The following is a 24,266-nucleotide window of genomic DNA, read 5'->3' on the forward strand; positions in this document are numbered from 1 at the left end:
AGAATCCTTGCATTCCTGGGATAAACCCTAGTTGATCATGGTGTATGATCCTTTTAATGTGTTGTTGGATTCTGTTTGCTAGTATTTTGTTGAGGATTTTTGCATCTATGTTCATCAGTGATATTGGTCTGTAGTTTTCTTTTTTTGTGACATCTTTGTCTGGTTTTGGTATCAGGGTGATGGTGGCCTTGTAGAATGAGTTTGGGAGTGTTCCTCCCTCTGCTATATTTGGAAGAGTTTGAAAAGGTTAGGTCTTAGCTCTTCTCTAAATGTTTCATAGAATTTGCCTGTGAAGACTTCTGGTCCTGGGCTTTTGTTTGTTGGAAAATTTTTAATCTCAGTCTGAATTTCAGTGCTTGTGATTGGTCTGTTTATACTTTCTATTTCTTCCTCATTCAGTCTTGGAAGGTTGTGCATTTCTAAGAAATTTTCCATTTCTTCCAGGTTGTCCATTTTATTGGCATATAGTTGCTTGTAGTAATCTCTCATGATCCTTTGTATTTCTGCAGTGTCAGTTGTTAGTTCTTCTTTTTCATTTTTAATTGTATTGATTTGAATCTTCTCCCTTTTTCTCCTGATGAGTCTGGCTAATGGTTTATCAATTGTGTTTATCTTTCCAAAGAACTAGCTTTTAGTTTTTTTTTTTTTTTTTTTTTTTTTTTTTCCGTACGCGGGCCTCTCACTGTTGTGGCTTCTCCCGTTGCGGAGCACAGGCTCCGGACGCGCAGGCTCAGCGGCCATGGCTCACGGGCCCAGCCGCTCCGCGGCATATGGGATCCTCCCAGACCGGGGCACGAACCCGTATCCCCTGCATCGGCAGGCGGACTCTCAACCACTGCGCCACCAGGGAGGCCCTAGCTTTTAGTTTTATTGATATTTCGTGTTGTTTCCTTCATTTCTTTTTTTTTTTTTTTTTTTTTTGCGGTACGTGGGCCTCTCACTGTTGTGGCTTCTCCCGTTGTGGAGCACAGGCTCTGGACACGCAGGCCCAGCGGCCATGGCTCACGGGCCCAGCCGCTCCGTGGCATGTGGGATCTTCCCGGACCGGGGCACAAACCCGTGTCCCCTGCATCGGCAGGCGGACTCTCAACCACTGCGCCACCAGGGAAGCCCTGCTTTTATTTTTAATATCTGACTGTGCACTTTTAAGAACTGGTAAGAATTTCTAGATTAAACTGGGAGTGAAAAAAATCTTTTGTGCTTCATATGTTCAAATTGTGTGTCAGTTGAAATACACACACACATATTTAGTCTTATCAGAGTAACATGTGGAATTGAATGATTGAGAATTACTGTTATGTACCAAAGTAATTAAGACTGATAATAGTTCAATTTAGTATGGGAATAGATAGATGTTAATAGGACTATTAAGACTATTAGGACTATTAACTAATAGGACTATTAAGAGAGTATGTTGGCTACAGTAGTTTAGGAAGAATATTAATGAGCCAATTAATGTTTACAAAAACTTAAAGAGTCATATGAGGAAGAATAAAAGAAACTGTATCATATCAATTTTAATCTTCAGTTTATTTTGCATACTAGCATTTATAACATGAAACAAAATAAATTTTATGTGCTGTATTTAATTTGTTTACTTGATTCCATTTGGGCCACAGGGTTTTAAGAAAAGTTTTGTTTCACTTGGGAATATTTAGGAATACTACACATCTTGTAAGAAGACCTTAAAAACAGAATATTATTTACTACCTTAAACAATTAGGAAAAGGGAACGATTTAAATTTGTGTACAACAACATCCATAATAAATCTTAGCTCCAAAGATTAAAATATCAAGAGAATTAAAAAAAAAAAAAGTGTTGGAGAAAAATGTGATCTCCTCCTCCTCTTGTTGCTCTAATGACTTCAGTTAGAAATTTTGTAAGGAGTATTTCATAAGGAGTATGGATGCCAGGATTTGTAAGGAGTATTTCGTCTAAAGAAGCATAATAGAGAAAGGAATAATGAGTTAGAAAGATAAAATGGTATTTCCCCCCCAAATTTGTGACTGTCCCTTTATAACCAAGTATAGCACAAGATTTTTTTTTTTTTTAATAAAGTCTGTTTGGAAAAACAAAAAAGAAATGAAGGTGTAGTAAGAAATACGGAGTTTAACAACATGCAGAGCCCTCTGGTGGCTGGTGATGCTGACAGATTATTTTATCGGCTCCATAATGTCAAACTTGAAAATCTTTAGCTATCAAAATTTAATTGTAACATGTAATAATACTTTAAAAAATAAAATTTTAGATTTATTCTGGCACCCCATTCTATAAGGGTATATAATTTTATATGATCTGTATCAGGTTTTGTTAGGCTTGGGTCGTAGCTTTGGCTAAATATTTAATTTTTTAAAAGACTGTCCATTCAGTTAAGAGGTATATTTGGTGCTCTACTCATTATTATTGCTATTGTTGTCATTATTTTGCTGCTACATGTTGGAAAGTTGGTTCCTTATTGAGAATCTAAATAAAATGAGTTACTTCTTTTTAACTTTCATTATAAATGGGGTCTCCACGCTATGTTTCTTGGCCAGAGGACAGGAGGAATCGCCTGGAGGACAGAAATAGAATATAATAGCCAAATTATCCCTTTGATCCTGCAAATAGTTTGTAGAAGTAGGCTGGGACTATCACATTGCAACTACTCTGCTTAATCTGTTCTTTGTTTAGATTTGAAATACATATTTCAAACATTGTTTAAGGAGAAAAGGGATCATGTCAAATGTTTCAGGAGATGATCTAGGTTAGAGATAAAGAGAATATATCTAATTATGAAATGTTATGGAAATGTTATGGAATTATGAAATGTTAGTGGAACCTGAAGAGAATTGATTAATGTTCTTTAGATCATGACATGATTCTTACAGGGGCTTATTTAAAGGCCTAGAAATAGTACTGTCTTACTGACTAATGCCTACTAAATAGGAAAGTAGGAGGTGTGAAATTCCTAATTTTTAAATAGCAAAGTTTCTTCCCAGGTTGTGTTAGTAACTTTCAGAATCCTAGAGGGAATGATGATTAGAACAACACAAGGAAAGCAGCAATTGACAGAACAGAAATAAGAATGGGTCTGAACCAACTGCAAAATAAGCAAGGCTTCAGAGGACTCCCAACAATTCTTGTTGTTGTGGGTTTCAATGTCCGGTCCCACTGGGTCAAGATGGCATTTCTGGCTCCTGGCCACTTCCCAGGGCCCACCAGCCTAAACTGATATGGGCTGCAAGGGCCAAAGTAAACCTCCAAGGCCAACTTTGGATCTGTGAGAAACAGCCATGGGATGTTGGGCTTTGCCCCAATGAAGGAGGCAAGTTCATCCATATAAACGATATAATCCGTCTGTATGCTATCGCCTTTGCCAAACCTAGGGGCGGGAGAGGAAACAAGACTGTGGTTATCCACGCTTTGTGTAGGAACAAGAACAGGGAAAGTGCCTCACACCTTTTTATCCATGGGAATCAACATCTGTCCTTTGTGTTGGTAAGGGGACTATTGCTCATTATCCTGTACTTTGTAGTTGTTACTAAAGGACTTTCATACTGATCTCATTTGGACATTCCACAACACCTCAAGGCAGCTGAGAAAGGCATTTTTATTCACATTTACAAGTAGGTAAATTGTCTCTTGCTCAAGTGAGGTTATTACTTCATGGCCACTGAGCTAATTAGTGACAGAGGTAGGACTGGAGCCCAGTTCTTCTGACTAGTTCTCATTTTATCAGAGCCATCTGTTGGAAGGCATCCTTTACATCTTAGAGGATTTATGGGCTAGAAAATTGAAGTCCACATCCACATGTTCCCGAACTCCTCTAACTTCTAATCTTTCTGGGTTTCCTTTCTATGATATATTGCAGGAGCTATGGAGGGTTAAAACAGGATTTAGTGGGGTATCAGGTGCAAAACAGATCCTGGATATAAATATTTGTTGAATGGCTGAATTTAGCTCATAGCTGTCACCGTAATGACCTCACTCAGGGCCATTTAAAACAAACAGTTCCAAGTATTCACAAATTCTGGTTTTTCTATGAAAATTCTAGATCCCCTTTACAATAGCTGCTCTTACCATTTGAGCTTTTTCCCCATTTTTTCATCAATATCATTCATCATGTCCTTGACAGAAGGCAAAGTGAAAGTTCCTATAAAAAGGGAAAGACATGATAGTAGTTAAATAAGTCTGGCAGAGGACCAGCTTGAAATGTTTCCTTTTTAATAGTGAGTTATGAATCACATTAGTATTTCCAAATTTTTTGTCACTGTCTAGCAAAATAAAATTTTGAGACAAACATACAGGTCATTCCCAATCTTCTCAGGGGTGATACTCATCACAATAATTAAAAGCCATTACCCAAATAATCTTTTATCTTTGTATCTTTGCACTTAAACCAGTTATCGGATTTAAAAAATCAGTTTCAAAATATTAGATTATATATTCTAATCTCTCAGCTTTATTTTTAAGTATGTTATCTAATAAATTATAGCCAAAGGTAAATAGGCATCTCTTTTTTAAGATTTAAGAAAAACAATCTTCATAGGAAGTTATCTTGCTTTGCCAGGAACAGGAATTTCCAGCAGATAAGATAGAGAATTTAGTGAAGCCGCAAGGTTCTCTCTGAAAAGCCAATAGCTCCTGAATGAGACTGAGGATATGTACTGTTCATAAGTCACAAAGGACATAGGAAAGTCCCAGGAGACCAAATCTGAGTTGGGGCTGCCCCAAGATTTCAGGCTCTTTCTGGCATCAATTTACAGAATTCTCTGAAATCTAGACCCAAACTTTTGTACCCAGAGATGCTTCAAATTAGTGTGGTTTCTTTGGCAATTCTGGGGTCACCTGGAACAAGACTAGAATTCCCAGCCTAGCTCTGATTGCTCAAGACCTACAATGACTTGCCTAACTCCCTATTCCTGAAATCCTTATAGGCAGGATCATGTGAACAGTCTGTAGACATGGCCTTGTTTCAAACCTTGGAACTCATTCTGTCCTTGGGCAGGAGGAGAGATGGAGAAGAGGCTATATTCTATAGGCCACCAGCTATTGCCATTGGGCTGCTTGTAGCTGACCCCTCTGTCCTGGTACCCTGGTTCCCCCAAATTGGATTATTTGCCTTATCTTCCATTTCCCCCAAGACTGAGTCTTTGCCTTGTGCATCAGTTCTCTGTTGATTGGGTATCTGCCTTGTCTCCTTTCTTCAGAGCCCAGGTTACAACTCTTGTCCACACAGAGAGTAAGTGTCCCACATTTTAATGCCAGTCTCTTTGAACCTGAACCCTGAGCTTAGCTCTTTCTAAGTAGAATTTCATGCCCTCACCTTCCTGGCTGCTGCCTCACTGGAGTAACATCATCCTGCAACCTATCTCTGCTTGGGGACTGGGGAGTGAAGGAGATTCAGAGATATCACTGATATGAAGGACTGTAATGATGTGGATAGTAGCCTGGTGGTGGGCGATGATGCAGGCTATGTAGTTGTAGGTTCCAACCATCAGTATAAAAGAACATTTAAACCCCAGCAAGTCAGATAGGACTGGAAGCCTTAGACGTGGCTTCAAAAGAAGCAGACCAGCTAAGATTCCTTATCCATAATTTTCATACCTTTAAGACCAACTAAACTTTGCACACTAAACTTTGACATCTCTATTTGTTCTTTAACCATGGCCCTGTTTGGTCTTATTATCTGAATTGGCCCACGACTGCATTTAAAACTTAGTGTGAATCTGATCCCAAGTGCCTAGGGCTGGATGATGCTGCCTGCCTTCTTTGCTTGGCCCCAGTCAAGTTTGTTGTTTCCTTTTTCTTTTTAAAATACAGGGATTTAGTAGTCCTTAAAGACTGGCTGTCTACCACACCAAGTGCTTTCTGCTTCTAATGATCCATGGCAGGGACGAAAATAGAGCAGGAAATCCACTTCCTCTCTAGCAATGATAATTTTTTTTCGTGACTGTGGATGTTTAAAGTTGGCTGGATATTGGCTTTGAAACATCTTTTATTAACCTTTCAAGAAATGTCATTCTATTGAGTTTTGAAATCTTAATTTATAAAGTTGTCATGCATTTAAGATGAGAAGCTCTCGTGTTCTCAAGTTTAATGAAAGGTCTTGGGTAATTAACAGTTCTAAGGAGTTATAAATCGCAAACTACTCCTTGAATAATATCTTGTATTGTTTATGACAATCCAATGTAATACATTTTTAATTGCTTATAAAATATAGTACCAAAAAATGTAGAATTATAGATTCTGGAAACTGGATGGGACCTAGGATTTGTCCCTTGTTACTAGGATTATTGTTTTCACAAAGACTCAAAGCCATTCTCATTGGCTTCCATCTTTCCCATCAATGAGCTTCTTTGTCTACTTACCCTTTATTACTCGTACTGCCCAGCGAGACTGCAGGTCAGTTGTGGGGATGACAGCTCCAAGGGACTGGACAAGGCCAATCACTGCCATGGTTGGCTTCTCCAGCGGAGGCGGGAAGATGCCTTTAAATAAGGTGACCTCGTTGTCTCTGCTCTTAATGATGGAGTCATCAAGGAAGGGGTAGGCATAAGTATAGCCTGTTGCAAAGATGACACAGTCAATGGCCTCAAACACTGTCCCATCCTCAAAAATGGCTGAAGTCTCTGTAAACTCCTTCACATTTGGCTTAACGGTCACAGTGCCACATAGAATGCGAGCCGGGAGCTCATCATTGAACACGGGCTCTTTCCTCAGGGTGCTGTATGGAAAACAGAGATGACCATTAGAACAGTAACATTTCCTGTTTCTTTTATTGGTCCATAATAATTAATTAATGATTGTTAATAGTTAATTAGTAAGGAAGGAGGAAACGACTCAAGATTTTTTAATGTGCCATGGAGTGTCACCAATATGGTTGAAGAACAAAACTGATGTAAGGCAACATCGTGGAGTAAGAGAAGTTGTTTTTTTGCTGATCCCTTCTCTATTTCCTGTGATCTTTCTCTTCTCTTCCACTGAGCTCTCTCTAAATCCCAGAATAAGCACCCAGGCCCTTTCCCGTGTTAAAACCTATATCAGGAAACACTCTTAAAGTCAGAGTTCCTGGGTCTTTAAATTTTTTTCTTTGCTACTTATCAACTATGAACCGTGATCAAATTAAGTTTTCTTAATTTCTCTTGCCTCATCTTTCTCATCTGGAGTGGCAATAAAGTTATACCTACCACAGGTCATTGGGAGACCTAAGTAATATAAAGAATTTGGCATAGTTTGTAGCACATACATAGTGCTCGAAATGTTAGCCACTATTCTTAACATAGCATACTCCAAAGTGGTCATCATGATGTAAAGAAGATCAGATAGGTGGAAGGAAGCCAAAGGTGGGAAGACTGCAGTCAGGTTCTATCTTAAAATGTGAAGTGTGAGCCCCGTGCAGACAAAGGCACAAGTCAGGTGAGGGAGGGAGCATCTAGGAATTTAAATAAGGCCAGGAAAAGGAAGAGGCCACTGGAAATCTGGAAAGAGAGAGCTTCTGATTACTTTTTATTCAGTAACATCTCTAGTGAGTGCACATATATCTGAACTTAGGGGTGAACCGAATAGTGTTGAAGAAAAAGACTTTGTTCTTATAGGACAGTGAGAGCTGTGAGAGAGCCATAGGTAGACTCCACTGGGGAGGAAACTGAGCCAGACAATGAGATTGGCCGGAATGCTGATTGGAAAAAGGCTGGATTCAACTGCTCGAATTACCTGCCATTTATCTTAAACCCACTGCCATGTTGAAACTTCTTTTGTCAAGGCCACCAGGATCTTCAAGCTGCCAGATCCCATGGTCTACTCTTCCTCCTCATTTTACTCAACTTTTTAGCAGCTGTACTTTGTAGTACACACTTGATGGTGTCCTCCTCCATGAAACACTGTCTTCATTTTGTTTTCAGGTCATCACTCATTCTTGATTCCTTTCTACCTACCTCACTATTCTTTCTCAGTGTCTCCTGCTGAATTCTTCTCCTCTTCCTGACCTCTAAACGATGATGTGCCCCAGGACTCAGCCCTCATACCTTTTGTTTTCTTCATCTCCATTCATTCTTCAAGAGATGTCATCTAGTTTTCATTTCTTTAAGTACTATCTATATTCCGACCAGTCCACATTTTTGTTGTTGTTTCAGTTCACATTTTAAACTTATGGTTTGAATGTCTCTTTTGTCTTGTGTATCCCACTGCTTTTCCACATTCTTCTGTGCGAATGTCGAATAGACATTCCAATTTTGATACGTTTAAAACTAAATTTCTGCTCCTCCCATGGTTTTCCACATCTCAATAGATGTCACCTCCATCCTTGCCCTCTTGCTCAGATCAAAAGTCTGGAAGACATCCTTGACCCTTTTTTTGCTTTCACATCTGTTATTCAATCTAACAGAAAATCCTGTTTGGGTTTACCTTCAAACTGTATCCAAAATCTGACCACTTCTGAGCACTGATGATCCTAGTTCAAGCCACCTACCCCCTCATCTGGATGTTTGACAATAGCCTCTTTTTTTAATTTATTTTTTTTATACAGCAGGTTCTTATTAGTTATGTGTTTTATACATATTAGTGTATACATGTCAATCCCAATCTCCCAATTCATTCCACCACCACCCCTGCTTCCATACATTTGTTCTCTACATCTTTGTCTCTATTTCTGCCTTGCAAACCGGTTCATCTGTACCATTTTTCTAGATTCCACATATATGCGTTCATATGCGATATTTGTTTTTCTCTTTTCTGACTTTTACTCTGTATGACAGTCTCTAGGTCCATCTACATCTCTACAAATGACCCAGTTTCATTCCTTTTTATGGCTGAGTAATATTCCACTGTATATATGTACCACATCTTCTTTATCCATTTGCCTGTCGATGGGCATATAGGTTGCTTCCATGACCTGGCTATTGCAAATAGTGCTGCAGTGAACATTGGGATGCATGTGTCTTCTTGAATTATGGTTTTCTCTGGGTATATGCCCAGGTAGTGGGATTGCTGGGTCATATGGTAATTCTATTTTTAGTTTTTTAAGGAACCTCCATACTGTTCTCCATAGTGGCTGTATCAATTTACATTCCCACCAACAGTGCAAGAGGGTTCCCTTTTCTCCACACCCTCTCCAGCATTTGTTGTTTGTAGATTTTCTGATGATGCCGATTCTAACTGCTGTGAGGTGATACCTCATTGCAGTTTTGATTTGCATTTGTCTAATAATTAGTGATGTTGAGCAGCTTTTCATGTGTCTCTTGGCCATCTGTATGTCTTCTTTGGAGAAACGACTATTTAGGTCTTCTGCCTATTTTTTGATTGGGTTGTTTGTTTTTTTAATACTGAGCTGCATGAACTGTTTATATATTTTAGAGATTAATCCTTTGTCCATTGATTCATTTGCAAATATTTTCTCGCATTCTGAAGGTTGTCTTTTCATCTTCTTTATAGTTTCCTCTGCTGTGCAAAAGGTTTTAAGTTTCATCAGGTCCCATTTGTTTATTTTTGTTTTTATTTCCATTTCTCTAGGAGGTGGGTCAAAAAAGATCTTGTTGTGATTTATATCAGAGAATGTAAACTCTTAGAGGAAAACATAGGAATAACACTCTTTGACAATAGCCTCTTACCCAGTGTTTCCACTTCCTTCCTTGACCCACCCATCTATAATGAGTGATGACCATAACAGCCAAGTGATCTCTTCAAATTAACTTAGATCTGGTCTTCAGTTTACTCAGATGCCTGCAGTGGCTTCCCACTGCATTCAGAGTAAAGGCCAGACTCCTTACAGTGGCCTACAAGACCCAACGTCAACTGGCTATTTTGATGTCTCTGGTTTCATTTCCTGCTACTCTCCCGAGCCCTCTTCTCCAGGAAGAGAAGCTCATTGTAGTTGGTTGAACATACCAGTCATACCCCTGAAGAGGTGATGTCCTAGCTGTTCCCATTGTCCAGAATACTCTTCTCCAGATATCCTCATGGCTCATTTTCTCATCTCTTTCAGGAATTTGGTTAAAAGTTTTCTCAGTGAGACCTCCCCTGTGGAGTGTTTAAAATTGTCCTGATGGCACTCCCTGTTCCCCTTGCTTGCTTTGTTTTTCCTCCCTGATACATGTCATCATATGATTTTCTGCTATTTGTTCATTGTCTGTTTCCCGCTACTAGAATGTGGGACAGGGATTTTATGTGTTTGTTCACTGCTATATCCACAAGATTTAACACAGGTCCTGGCACATAATAAATGCTTAATAAATATTTGTTGAATTAATGAATTAACTTTGATGTAAACAGCTTATAACTTGGGTTTTTCACCCACGTCAAAGTTATTTCTTATCATGTGACTGGCTTGGGGGATGTTATAGGAGAGAGTGAGGAGGAGACTGAAGATGTAAACATTGTGGCCATAGATCAGTGCGAGGGCTCCATTTAAGGGGCAGGTGTTGAGAGTGAAGCACAGGGAAAGTTCTGCTTTGCTTAACTTAATTTTGTCATTAGGAAAGAGACAGTAGAGCAAGGTGGCTAAGAGTGAGGGACTCTAGAGTCAGCAGATCTGGACATGGCTTTAACTTCCTGGCTGTGCGGCTTTGGTAAAGTTAACTACATCGAACCACAGTTTTCTCATCTCTGAAATGAAGATTATAACAGAGCCATCCTCATAGTTGTGAGGATAAAGGGAGATAATGCGTGTCAGAGACTCTGACATGTATTAAGGGCTTGAAACATATTGACTACTATTATCTAGGAACTAATTCCTGAGGTATTGATATTATATAACTTTCCAGCTGTGCAAATCTGGTGAGGAAGATTGTGAATAGGAAAATACCCCTAACTTTTGCAATTCTTTATCCTCTGAAATGTGAGAGGTGATTACTTCACTTTGATTTGTTTAGGGGTTACAACACACATTAGGGTTGTTGACACTGAAATAAAAATAAGCAGGCATATCATGTTTAACTCTGCTTTACCCATTTAAAGGCATCAAGCCATAGTTCTCATGCTTGAATCTTGCATTCATTTGCTTCACATACCACCAGTCAGAGATGACTGTTGGTAAGCTGTTCTTGAGGAAGGTTTCAAATCGAGTGATAAACATCATGTCCCATGGATAGCCACCATGCCAGACCCGGCTCATCACCCAGGAGCCACTTCTGGAGCTGATGATGACCTTAAAAAACACCATTTCAACCATTAAAGCGGTGACCATTTGTACTGGATATTGCGATATATCCCCCAGATCTGCCTTTAGGAATGGAGTTATTATAACAGCTTCTGGGAGTGTTGCCAGAAGGACACCCTCAGCTGTCAGCCCTCTTTGGCAGTTACTTTGGTAACTTATACTCTTTTTGGATTCCCTGCATTCAGTGACTGGTTAATGGAAGGATACAAAGGCCCAGCCTCTCACTTCAACTAGAGACAATTCTAAAGGACTATCCTAGCTTCAGAGTAAGTAAAGGAAAACTTCCTTCCCTTCCCTCAGAGGTATTCATCCAGAGAGCTCTCCCAGATAAACTTCCTGCATTATAATCTACATCTTAGGATCAACACTCTGTCATATTCCTCCAGGCAAATTTTCATATTTTAATCAAATCTTCTCTGGCGTTGATGACCAATAGCTGAATTCTAGTCATATTTCTTCTAGTGCTTATCTGATGATCCCAAAATGATCCCATTAGTTTCAGAGGAATTTACTGGACACATGTTAGACACTAAATGTCCCAAAGAAGAAGATTGTTGAATGACAACATCACTCCTTGCTGATGCTCTGCCTTTGCCATAACAAGCTATTTAAAATTTCACAAGTTAACAGGGAAGTTGAGCTATATGAAACACTACTTAGTCTTCCTATCAAGCACCCTGCTCTTCTCCCGTTTCGTTATCACACCTTTCAAATGGTGTGTCTGTCCCTTTAAATAACTCCCTTAGTATCTCGGAGGCGTACCTGTTCAGCTGTGTGGCTGAGTTCTGAGGCAATATCACAGCCCGAATTCCCCAGGCCAATCACCAGGACTCGCTTCCCGTTGAATATTCCTGGTTCTTTATAGTCCCAGCTGTGGAAGCATTTGCCTTTAAAAAGTTGTAGACCTGAGTGAAAAGTGGGAAACATATGAATCATTTGATTTGCATTAAAAAACGGCTGTAACAGATCTTGTGGGTGAATATAGTTGCAGTAATCTGGAATTTTAGCACACCAGGTATGTTAGATACAATAGAAGGATATTTTAATTTAATGTGTACTTTTATAAATTGTACTTTTATATATGTAAGAAAGACATTATCAAGGTTATTCATTCATGTCAGATTTGTAGATGGCACCCTAAATTTTGGCCTTACCTTGAAAGGACTCTTTTGGTAGGTTGGGGTACACATGGTGTCCAGAACAAATCATTACAGCATCAAAGACAGCTGATTCTTTTTTACCATCCTTTTCAGTGGTAACGTCCCACTGGCCAGTGACTGAGAAATCAGGACGTTTATTTACACTGGATACAAGTGTCTAAGAGAAACACAGAAAGATAACCTCCTTTTTTCCTATGCTAACAGGTAGGTTTGGCACCAACCTGGTCAAATAGGATGAAAAACATCTTTAATAGTGGCTTAGGAAAAATACTTAATTCATTATGAAGGTACATATTACAAATTCAAAATTCCTTCAGAATAATTCAAAACATTAAATGGTCTATATGTTTTTTATCCCCACATGGTTCCTTGTGTATGACCAGTATTTTCTGCAGTAGAAGAGTGATTCCTTTTGGAGCTATGACAGTGAATTGAATCATAGTTTACAAGAGGCATGTAGCACGTGTAGTAAATAATCTGGTGGCCAATAATATTTGTAGTAACAACATTTCCTAATGTATTTCATTAGCCATTTTATTTTTAACATTATTGTCTTAAAATGAAAGATGTTGTCTATATTCAGAGCATAAGTTCTTCTCAAATTTTAGTGTGCGTAAGGATTACCTGAAAAACCTTAGGAATCAGGATCGGGCCTGCAGCCCGGAGAGGGAGCTGTGAAGGAGGAAAGGTTCCCATATCTAGGGAAGGCTCCTCACCAGTGGAGAAATTAGACTGGATGGAGGGGGAGTTTCAGAGCCTAAAAGGAGAAAGCAGCCCCAGCCCCAGCTTATTTTCTAATATAAGCATTTAAGCTTATAATTTTCATGAAAGTTTTGCTCTCTCTGCTTCCCACAAATACCGATATGTAGAATTTAAATTATCATTCAGCTCTAAATATTTTTAAATTTCCATTGCATTTTCTTTTTTGACCCATAAGTTGTTTAGGAAAAAAGAGTTTTTAAATTAATGGAATGTGGTCAAGTTTTGTAAATTTCCTATGTATTCTTGAGAAGAATATATATTCTCTAAATCTAGGGTCAGAGAAGCCACATTGTTAAAAACGTTGACAAGTAAGAAAGAGACACTGAAAGGAACTAATGGGAATCTACTAATAAAAAGAAAATTCCTCACAGTAATGCTCCGAATTAATTTCTTGATAATATCTTACCTTAAGTTGAATGTATCTCAGGAGGTTCTTTTCTTTGGCAAATGCAGTGATGTATTCCTGGAGCTTACTGTTATGCATAAAGTTGGGAAAGTCATCAGGAAAAGGGTAGTCTGGAAAACATGTCATCTCTTTGGAAGAGTTGGTAAAGACTGACTGATAAATGCTGGCCCTGCCTTCCTCGGCATGATCCTGTGAAAGTATGGTTTTAAATGGAAGAGAGTTTGTGAATGAGTATACTTATCACGGTCAGGGCTAGTTCCAAATAATTACCACTCATTTTCAGTCGGCCTTTACCCACAAGTAAGTGAAATAAGATGAGGCATAAATTAACTTCACTTAAACAACTTGATGATAATCAAAGGAACTTAGAATGTGGAAAAATATATCTTTCTTAACATCTTTGCTTTTCTAAGGGAAACAAATTCTGAATTTCATCATGTCCTTTAAAGAACATGTAACTGGAATAATTTTATTCCTTTTAGCCATTAAATACAGTGATAGGTATTTTCCAAAATTCACCCATGCATGATTTCAATGTGTCAACACATAAGCATGGACAAACAAAATGTATACATACAATGGAGTATTATTCAGCCTTAAAAAGAAAGGAAATTCTGATATATTAACTTTGAGGACATATGCTAAATGAAATAAGCCAGTCACAAAAAGATAAATACTGTATAATTCCACTTAGCTGAGGTACCCTGAGTGATCACATTTATAGAGACTGAAAGAGCGGTGGTTGTCTGGGACCAGGGAGAGGAGGGAATCGAGAGTTATTGTTTAATTTCTGTATTATTTTTCTTTGGGAAGATTAAAAATGTTCTGGAGAGGGGTGGTGGTATGATTGCACAGTAATGTGAATTAACTTAATGCCACAGAACTATGCACTTTAAAATGGTTAAACAGCAAATCTTTATTGTGGTTTATTTACCACAATGAAAACAATTCCCTTTAGCATGTCATGAGGTAGTTCTGGTGGATTAGATCATGATATTTTCTTATGTACCTAGGGCAGAGAGAAGTTTGGTTATGTTTAGAACAGTGTTTTTCAAATGTTTTTGCCCATACCCTATAGTTAGTAATATATTTTATATTGCAACCCAGTACGTGCACACACACAAACACACACACAGTGGGGACAAAAGTTTTATGAAATAAATCATTTTCAACAAGATTAGTTGCACACATACTTTCTGTACATTCCATTTAAACATGCAGATTGACTCATTAATTTATATCATAGCACACTAATGAGTCATAATCTCCAGTTTGAAAAACATTGGTTTAAAGGAACTGGGTAAGGAGAAAGGGGAATAGAGGCAGAAAAAGGGGTAATGGTGGATTACTTAAGTCCTCAGCTTTATTCTGGAATTCTGAAATTAACATAACCTCCTGTTAGATAGATTGAGGGGAACACTGAGGGAAGAGGGGTTTTTGTTTTAACATTTGAAATTCTGGTAAGATATCAGAATAGATATCAAAGGTTCCCCCTGAACCAACCTGGGTAGGGGGAGGTTGACACAGGAAAGTCAAGTAGCAATGATTAGGAAGAGATAGGACCTTAGTTTAGCTCTCTTGAACCCATTCAGTTTGAACAAAACATAGGAGGTCCTGCTTGCTCCCAACAGGGATGCAGAAATTATCTGAGAATCTTAGTAGGTAATTTACCAGAGAGTTGCCATGGAGGAAGCTAAGTGACATTTTAGGAGAGATGCAGAGTGGACCACTTGGGTCAGGGACTCAGTGAGAAAACTGGACCTAGCAAGTGAGGTCTATTCAGCAAGGAGTTTCAGTGGCTCCTGATTAAGCTAAGAGAGGACAGTCTCCAGGTTCATCAACTGCTGTCTTATCCTCTTGAAGGATGAGTGTGAATGGTAACCAAATAGAATAGAAACATCAGGAGACCAGAGAGGCCAGAGGACAGTCCCAAGACCTGTGTTTGAATCTGGGAAACTTTGGCTTCCCTTTACCACAAGGTCATTTAAGTTCTCCTTCTCCATGAGCCCAGATACAATTTTGGAAAGAGCTGAGGGGCAAGGAGGGGACCTGAAAGACTGAGCATTGATCCAAAAGAGACCTAAAGATTAAGCTGTGCCAACTGGGGGTACTCCTTGTGTCTTAGAATGCTTTTATGCTTCTCTCTATGTAATTCTGGATATTTGTCTGTTGTCCTATTTATGCTAGGCATAAACGAGTGACCTGAACACTTAGTAATCTAGTATTACTTACCGATGAAACATTGCAAAATATCAAGAACTCATAGGAGAAAATGGGAGAGGATCTCCCAGGACAGAGTGAGAGTTTTAGGGTTCGCTGACATGCTTCATGACTTTCCCTCAACTTTGTGAAACCCTAAGCAAAGAACCTAGCTGAACTATGCTGTACTTCTGATCTGTACACCTGAGAGTAATAAATAAGTGTTGTTCTGGGCTGCTAAAGTTTGCGGTAGTTTGCTACGCAGAAATAGAAAACTAATACAAGGCCAAAGGTAAGGTTTTGGAGCAAGCCAAAGTCAGGGAAAATTATGTAATGTAACAACAAGGGAGGAGTTTCAGATAATAAAAATGATGCAAACCTTTGAGACAGGTTTGAGGTGCTTTTGCAACTTTGGTTGCTTCAGGATAATATTCAGTAAATCCCCCTAGCAATGCTGAGCTGATTGGTCTTCAGTTTTTCTTGGATTCCGAAAAGGCCATGATTAATGAGAGAGGAGTTACAGCATCAACTAACCACATCACTTGTGACTTGCTTAAAAAAGAAAAACACACACACACACACACACAAAAATATGTCATGAACATCTTACTGTTCCTATTTGGTATTATAGTGTATCTCAGAGCCCATGTTTATAGACTGATTATTTTAAGTTGATCATATAAGAAGTTCATAAGAGAATGACTATAGAGTCATAAATTACATTTTCAAATATAAACTTTTTGTGGGGCAAGTGTTCAACAAAGAACCAAACCTTGGTTACTTATGGAAGTAGCTTTATTTATTTATTTTTGATTACTAAAGTAATCCAGACTTCTGATTAAACATGAAGGATTATGTAGATGCATTTAACTCTTTTTCCACGAAAATTACTGTAAAGGTATCAGAGGTATGAACCCACAAGGAAAAAAAAGAAAAAAAAGTAAAAGCAAACAAGAAATAGCAACAATATTTTGAAAGTAGAACATAGATGCATGAGTGATAACTGACTTAACAGACCAAAGAAAGGTGAAAGGTAAGACTAGATCTAATCAACTGGGAATCTGGATCAAATAATGCTACTCTAAGACATTCAAAGTCTGCAATCTTTTACTTCACATATATAATTTTTCAGAAAACTACTGAGGATGTACTCTCATATAGTCTACTAAAATGAGAGAATAAACAAAATAGTAGAAAGATAAGGTTTCCAGAAAATAGGGTTACCCAGGGTAAAGCAGTGTAGCTAGCCTAGGGAAATGAAGGGAGACAATCTGAAAGAGTATCTTTAAGAGATAGTTGAGAGGAGAATTAAGCTGGTGAAACACCTTGTGTGTTTAAACATGTTGAGAGAATTCTGTGGGATGGCCTGGGGTTTGAATTAGAGATAGCATTTATAAAATTAAACCAACAAAGGACACAAGGCAGTTATTACCTCCAGTGAAAACAAAAACTTATTTAAGAAAGAAAATATAGCAATGAACAGTATTTACATGGTTATAATAATATAAACATGAAGGTTTACTTATACAAAAAGAATGGTATAACTATATGAACAAGAGAAGATGGAAAATCTTGTAAATGGGTATGTCTTTTGTTTGAAATATTCTAAGGGATTGTTGTTTGTACATAGCACCAATAAAAAAAATTCTATAAATACAGAGGAAGTTACAAGAAATGGGTCAAAAATGAATATGGTGAAACAAAGAATTCAAATTTAGCCTAAAAGAGGCCAGTATTAGAGTGAGAGGAGATACAGTGTTGCCTGATTTTCTAATTTTTCAAAAGAAGATATATCCCTAGATTTTTATGTGAAATATCATGATTTTAAAATAATGGATCAAAAAATTTAAAAAATGTATAGATCAGATAAAACAGAACAGCTTTAGTATAAAAAGAGCCAGTTTGCTAACTCTAAAACATTTGTAAACTATTGATTTTTGTCTAGTAATTCCAACCTCATTGAATTATCTTATTTTTTGCAACCATTTTCCAATTGATGTCCTTCATGGTATAAAATCAGATAGACAGTAACTGATAATTTTTCCTCCTTTCCAGTTTCTCTTTTTTATTATCAATCGCTTGTCTTATTGAATTGGCTCAAACTTCTAAAAGAACATTAATCAATAGATCTTTAAGAGAGAACTTAAAAATTTCCTGGAGGCAGTATTTTCCATCATTTTGGTATAAATTTCTATTTTATTGTATTGGCAACAGAGAATTTCATTTTATTTATACATTTTTTCAAAAATTTTGAGGCTTTTTGGTTGAGTCAGTTTTAGAAATGTTCCATGGGCACTTGAAAATAAGGCATATTTCATCTTTTTATAGTGTTGTATATCAACTAGTGACAGACCAAAGTGCAAGATGCAATAGTTGTTAAGCCACTATTTGACCAAAACTATGATCCTTAAAAAATAAAATAACAAAGTAAACATTAGTCTAATTCTTAAGATTGCACTTTCAAATTTAAAGAGCCAATAAAACCCCAAAAGAGGGGCTTCCCTGGTGGCACAGTGGTTAAGAATCTGCCTGCCAATGCAAGGGACACGGGTTTGAGCCCTGCTCCGGGAAGATCCCAAGTGCCGTGGAGCAAATAAGCCAGTGTGCCACAACTACTGAGCCTGCGCTCTAGAGCCCACGAGCCACAACTACTGAGCCTGCATGCCACAACTACTGAAACCCATGCACCTAAATCCCGTGCTCCACAAGAGAAGCCACCGCAATGAGAAGCCCATGCACTGCGACGAAGACCCAACGCTGCCAAAAATAATAAAGTTAAAAAATTTTTTAAAATACCCAAAAGGGGCTCCAAAGAAAAACATTTCTTTCCTTAAAAAAATTCACATTGTTTTCTATCTGAAATGATTTTCCCTCTGATGAAAGATCAAACTGTAGATCTCTATGTAGAGTTGCCAGTTCATAATGAAAAGCACTAGAAATTTAGAATTAGGGCTCATATAACTCAAAGTTTTCAGGCCCATAGAATATAAATTTTTAGTATAATACTAGAATATTCCAATCACATCAAAAGCCAATGTGGCTGTGGCCTTGTTCTTGACAAGTAATTCAGTGGTAGATTAATTGCCAAGTTTGCATCAGAAAGCAGTGTGATCTTGAAATACGGTGTGAGTTTTCTGCTGCTCCCTTGGGTTGTTGACTCTGCTAGTGTGCATTTGGGATGCAGAGGTGGAGGAATTCATAGCTTTGGGTGAGTTTAGGAAGCTTGGTAGTGATTATAATTAACACAAGGAGAGACTAAATATTAAAGATCAAACAGATACATAGGCTAGAAAAAAATAAGGGGAAGTGAACAATGGGTTGTATGCCCAGAAAAAAACAGACTTTATTCATGACACTTCAGGCCAAAATCCAGTTTACTCACATATTGTTTGGGGGACTCCTGAGAAAGAAAGACCTTTCCCCTAGACCTGCATCCTAGTCACAACGTACTTTATTTTCTCAGCGATCAGAGCAGGTGAGGGAAATACATCATCTTGCCTTTAGATCAGGGTTAGAAGAAAGAACTAGAAGGGCTATAGGAAAGTGCTATAGGAAACAGCTACAAAAGTTTGAATTATCTGCACTTTACCCTTTTTACACATAGCTAATATTTGGATCTCTCTGAAAGAAAAAAATGTTGAGAGAATGTAAAGTGCTGTCTTTAGAAACTAAAGATAATGAAAATACAAAATTTAACCTGATTTTATAATATAATCCCATGATGTGAATTCTAGGTATACTGCTACAGACTCCTAGAGGTATTTGAGAAACACTGCAAGTCACAACATCATTTGCAATATTTAAGTCCTCTCACAGAGGTGAAATAGTTCGGAAACTCCAAATGACCAAGTATATTAGTTTCTATTAGCTTCGTGAGGCTATTGTAATAAATTACCACAAACTTGACAGCTTGAAACAACAGGAATTTATTCCCTCATGATTCCAGAGACCAAGGGTTGGAAACCAGTATCACTGGGCCTAAATCAAAGTGCTGGCAGGACCATGTTCATTCCAGAGGCTCTAGGGGAGAATCACTGTCTCTTCCAGCTTCTGGTGGGTGCCAGCGTTCCTCGGCTCTTTTAGCATCTTGAGGCCACCTGTCTTCCTTGGCTAATGTCCCCTTTCTCCATCTTCAAGGTCACAACATAGCATCTTCAAATCTCTCTTTCTGATGAGGTCGCATTTTCTTTTCTATCTTTGTGTGTCAAATCTCTCTCTGCCTCTCTATTTTAGGGGTTTATGTTATGGCATCTTGGGCCCACCCAGATGATCCAGGATAATCTCATCATCTCAAAATTCTTAATTTAGTCATGTCTGTAAATATCCTTTGTCTTTATTAGGAACATTTACAGGTGCTAGAATTAGGACCTGATATCTTTGAGGGTGCCATTGTTTGAAAAGCCTACCACAGTCCACTGTCAGGCCCCTAATGATTCACATTTATCCCACAAGCCAAATACATTCACTTCAGCCCAACATCCCCACAGTCTCAATCCACTGCAGCATCAAATCAAGTCCCAAATCTCACTTATATATCATCAGCTTAAAAGTCCTAAATCTCATCATCTAAATCAGGTATGAATGAGACTGAGTATGATTCACCCTGGGATAAAATTCTCCATTTCTGGACCTGCCAAACAAGGAAACATGTTGTCTTCCTCTAAAATACAGTGATGGGACAGGCATAGGGTACCAGTTACAAATGTTTCCATTCCAAAAGGAAGAAAATGGAAGGAAAAAAGGAGTCACCAGTCCCAAGCAATTTTGGAATCCAGCAGGGCAAGTTTCATTAGGTTTCAAGACCTGGTAATAAGCCTTTGTGTCTCAAGGCTCCAGCTTCTGTGTTTGAGGTTCCAGCCTCTGGGGTAAATTTTCTTTTTCTTGAAGAGTAGCACAATATTTGCAGCTGCGTAGTTTATCACTCTATGATGCTAGGTTCAAATTTTTAAAGTCTTCCTAGAGCAACAAGAGAGGCAGCTGCTCTCAAAAGCTATATCAGCAGTGTCTTTCTTCAGCAATGCTTTGCAAAGTAAGTTTTTATTTATTTATTTATATTTATTTATTTTGGCTGTGTTGGGTCTTCGTTGCTGCGTGCGGGCTTTCTCTAGTTGCAGCAAGTGGGGCATACTCTTCACTTTGGTGCGCAGCCTTCTCATTGCAGTGGCTTCTCTTGTTGCGGAGCACGGGCTCTAGACTCACGGACTTCAGTAGTTGTGGCACATGGGCTCTAGAGTGAAGGCTCAGTAGTTGTGGCACATGGGCTTTGTTGCTCTGTGGCATGTGGGATCTTCCCGGACCAGGGTTGGAACCTGTGTCCCCTGCGTTGGCAGGTAGATTCTTACCACTGAGCCATCAGGGAAGTCCACAAAGTAAGTTTGAATATGAGGATTTGGTTAAGATCACTGTGTAGAAGACTTGCCTGCTCAATAAACCACTTGTTGAAATGTCACCCAGCAGTTTAAAAAGGGGTTAAGAATTCAGGCTGGAGAGACAAGTCAGATTGAATTGGGGTCTTGTCTTTACCATTTACCAACGATTTATCATTTTTTCTTTTCTTTTTAAGCTTCAGATTCATTTGTAAAAGGGAAAATCTCATAACTAGCTTATAGGATTATTGTAAAGACTGAATTAAATGGGAAAGGTGTTTGGCATATAGAAAGTGCTCAATAAAATAGTCCTAAGATTCATCAGTGTGCTAATCTGAAGATCTGTCAGCACATTCCAGTGACACGCTGGGCTCCACAGTGTTATAAAAGATACTGCGTGGGGCTTCCCTGGTGGCGCAGTGGTTGAGAGTCCGCCTGCCGATGGAGGGGATGCGGGTTCGTGCCCCGGTCCGGGAAGATCCCACATGCCGCGGAGCGGCTGGGCCCGTGAGCCATGGCCGCTGAGCCTGCACGTCCGGAGCCTGTGCTCCGCAACGGGAGAGGCCACAGCAGTAAGAGGCCCGCGTACCTCAAAAAAACAAAACAAAACAAACAAACAAAAAAAGATACTGCGTGGTTTGAAGAGTTCTTTACAGCCTAGAAAATATCTACATTCATAAGAATAATTCTCATATCTTTATAATATTTAAAGAGCTGTCACAAACACTGTCTCCTTAAATACAACCTTTTACTAAGGTATAAAGTTTCATACTAATTTTGCATTTGAGAAGGAAATGGTGGCTTAAAAAGGGTTAATGATCTTCCTATGTTTGCATATGTGTTAATGGTTTATCAGAAGAAGAAGAAAACAGGAGTAGGCTTAGCCAGACAGCATTCCTAAGGTTGGAGTCACTGAGGGAGTTGGGGGCACAAGGCAGCCCGCACACCCGATGATATGCTTGTCAGACAACACAGGAAGTGATTTAACGTCAGCTTACAAGCATGTCTGCTGATGGAGTCCTTAATATAAATGCATAGAAGTAAAAAGTCATTGAAGAACTTCAAATCAGTGTGTCCTATTCTTGGTTCCTCTCGTAGCTATCTCATGAATTATGCGTTTTTGGCAAGACCAAAGTCAGCACCTGAAATCTTAAAATCTGTGGTCTGAATCACTAAGAGGATGTTCCAGAACCTCAACAAAAGAATGGAAAGAGCCGTTGCTTTTTAAATGAATAACTCATGTAATTCCATTACATAAACCTAACCAGTATTTGACCATGTATTTTATCCCCAAGTGGCTCACTTATTAATGATTTATTGGAGTTGAGCTCTGTACACAGAGACTAACCAGCCCACTATCTTATTTACTTTTGAAGTAAGTAAGGGACTTACTTTCCAACCTGCTTCTGATGTTGTGCTTCATAGAGTGAGTGTAACTGCCATGACAGCTTGTTTGGAAGGCTGTGTTCAAGCAATGTGCTCTCACACTTCCCATTTCACTCCCCAGTCTACTGCAGTGGCGTCCCACTCACCGAGAATTTCCACAGGCCCCCGATGTCTTCGCCCTTCTCAAAGCAGGTGGGCTCCAGCCCCTCTTCCAGGCAGCTCCTGATGGATGCCAAACCACTGATGCCAGCTCCAATGATGGCCACTTTCTTCACCATGGTTGCCTGTGCAAAGGCCCAGGGAACATTTCCAGCAACAGTAATGCTGAAGACTCATTTTTGGATTTTTTTTGGTATCACTTTTTGGCTTAATGAGAAACTTTGTTTTTGCACCAAGAAAAGCAATATTAAAAGAAAATAGATCAGAACTTTTTTTTAGTCATCTAACTATACTTTGCATTTCTCTTTAATTTCTAAAGAGAATATTTTTTCCTCCCAGAAGAAACACTTTGTTTTCAGTCAACTCTCCAAAATTAAGAGGCTCGTGATCTGGCAAAATATTTGTCTTCTTTGCCTTTGGCCTTTTGTCATTCACTCTGTACTAGAGACAGTAAATGGGAGAAAGAGGAGATTCACCACTAAAACACATATACACACACTTATACCCACAAACATTTATGTATGTATGAAGGAAGAAACAAATATATATGTGTATGTATATAAATGCATATACATACACACATATAAATACATACACATATTTATTTCTTCTCTCTACTTTAACATAAGCCTTGAGGAATAAGGTCTGGTTATATCTGTGTTTTGGTATGCTAGGAAGGCACCCTCTTTTCTCCCCTAATAACGTTCTTTACCTTCTCAATTAAAAAGAAAAGTCAAGTCTCTTTATCTAAAAACAACTTCTTCCCACTAGCTGCTACCCTCAACCTCCATTCTCTTCTAAAAAAAATTATGTTTCCTAATCTGTTCCTATTCCTGACAATATCTTTAGACCTGACTCTTACTTTTCTCTGTTTTGTTCTTTTTAGACAAAATCACATAGATATGCAGAGAAGTAGATTTGGATGACAAAAATCATAATCCTTAATTCTCAGAAAATAAAAAAGATCTACTTGAATTACACGTCATTCTCATTTTGGCCATATTTGGTATATATATAGCATGCGCCTTCTCCATTTACCAATCCCACTCTCCTCCCTCTCACATCATTACAGTATCATCCTTTTTTTCTTTTTCTACCTTTTCTTTATCTTCTGTTCTTCTGAAGGTTTAAGTCTTGTCCAAGATAATTGGGCAGTTTGAAAGAAAAAATGCTTCCCTGAACCAACACTCTAGGGGGGATTATTGCAAAATGGGAGGAGCTGCTCTTAAAGAGGAACTCATTTCCCAGTCCTCCAGCAAGTGAGGACACCATCAGCTCCCTGCCAAGGGTGGGGCTCTGCTCTAGTCTCTTGGCTGCCCAATCCCTACTTTCCCTTTAGTCCTAGTAAACCCAATGTACTGCTTACACTCTTGGACTCTTGGCCTGGGACTCAGGCATTTGTCCCAGATAGATGACTCTGCAGTTTTCAGCTCCATTTTATGATGTGTTATTCAGAATTTACTTTATTTTTCTCATTTCTAATTCTTCTCTGAGTATCTCATAGTAGCCCCCCAATACTGTTGAAAACTAGCTGTTTAAATGAGATATCCCAGCAGTGAAGATGGGTTTTCTCTCTTTCCTCTTATCCTCTCTTTGGACCTTTGTGGTCAAAGGCCTAGATTTCTCAAATTTGTTTTTCTCTGATTCTGGTCAGTGTGTAGTCATGGAAAAGATCAAATTCCATAAATTGAAT

The 24,266-nt window shown here is 38.6% G+C and overlaps 1 protein-coding gene across 2 annotated transcripts; it reads right to left on the minus strand.

Annotated features, from left to right (window-relative positions):
• Positions 1 to 1,542: 1,542 nt before the first annotated feature.
• Positions 1,543 to 23,843, minus strand: LOC309800714 (flavin-containing monooxygenase 3). Of its 2 annotated transcripts, none has more exons than XM_082615030.1 (9): positions 23,671 to 23,843; positions 22,561 to 22,792; positions 13,464 to 13,652; positions 12,290 to 12,452; positions 11,898 to 12,040; positions 10,924 to 11,123; positions 6,352 to 6,707; positions 4,061 to 4,133; positions 1,543 to 3,362 (listed from the first exon to the last, which is right to left on the minus strand). In XM_082615030.1, exons 2-9 carry the CDS (start codon positions 22,690 to 22,692, stop codon positions 3,020 to 3,022), a joined length of 1,599 nt encoding a protein of 532 aa, XP_082471156.1. In that variant the 5' UTR covers positions 22,693 to 22,792; positions 23,671 to 23,843; the 3' UTR covers positions 1,543 to 3,019. The 2 variants fall into 2 exon arrangements, with proteins under 2 accessions (XP_082471156.1, XP_082471155.1); XM_082615029.1 differs by having other exon boundaries at positions 22,561 to 22,698; positions 23,671 to 23,842.
• Between the last annotated feature and the right edge of the window lie 423 nt (positions 23,844 to 24,266).

Source organism: Mesoplodon mirus, assembly GCF_964341445.2.
Source record: "Mesoplodon mirus genome assembly, chromosome: 3".
NCBI lineage: Eukaryota > Metazoa > Chordata > Mammalia > Artiodactyla > Ziphiidae > Mesoplodon > Mesoplodon mirus.

Bases quoted from the DNA above. Each gene is read 5' to 3' on its own strand.
- LOC309800714 (XM_082615030.1), bottom strand. From the start codon at position 22,692: ATGGTGAAGAAAGTGGCCATCATTGGAGCTGGCATCAGTGGTTTGGCA. The intron at 12,041-12,289 runs GTAAGGCCAAAA...CTTTTCACTCAG, and splicing joins ACCAAAAGAGTCCTTTCAAG to GTCTACAACTTTTTAAAGGC. The intron at 3,363-4,060 runs GTAAGAGCAGCT...TCCCGCCCCTAG, and splicing joins ATGGGGAAAAAGCTCAAATG to GTTTGGCAAAGGCGATAGCA.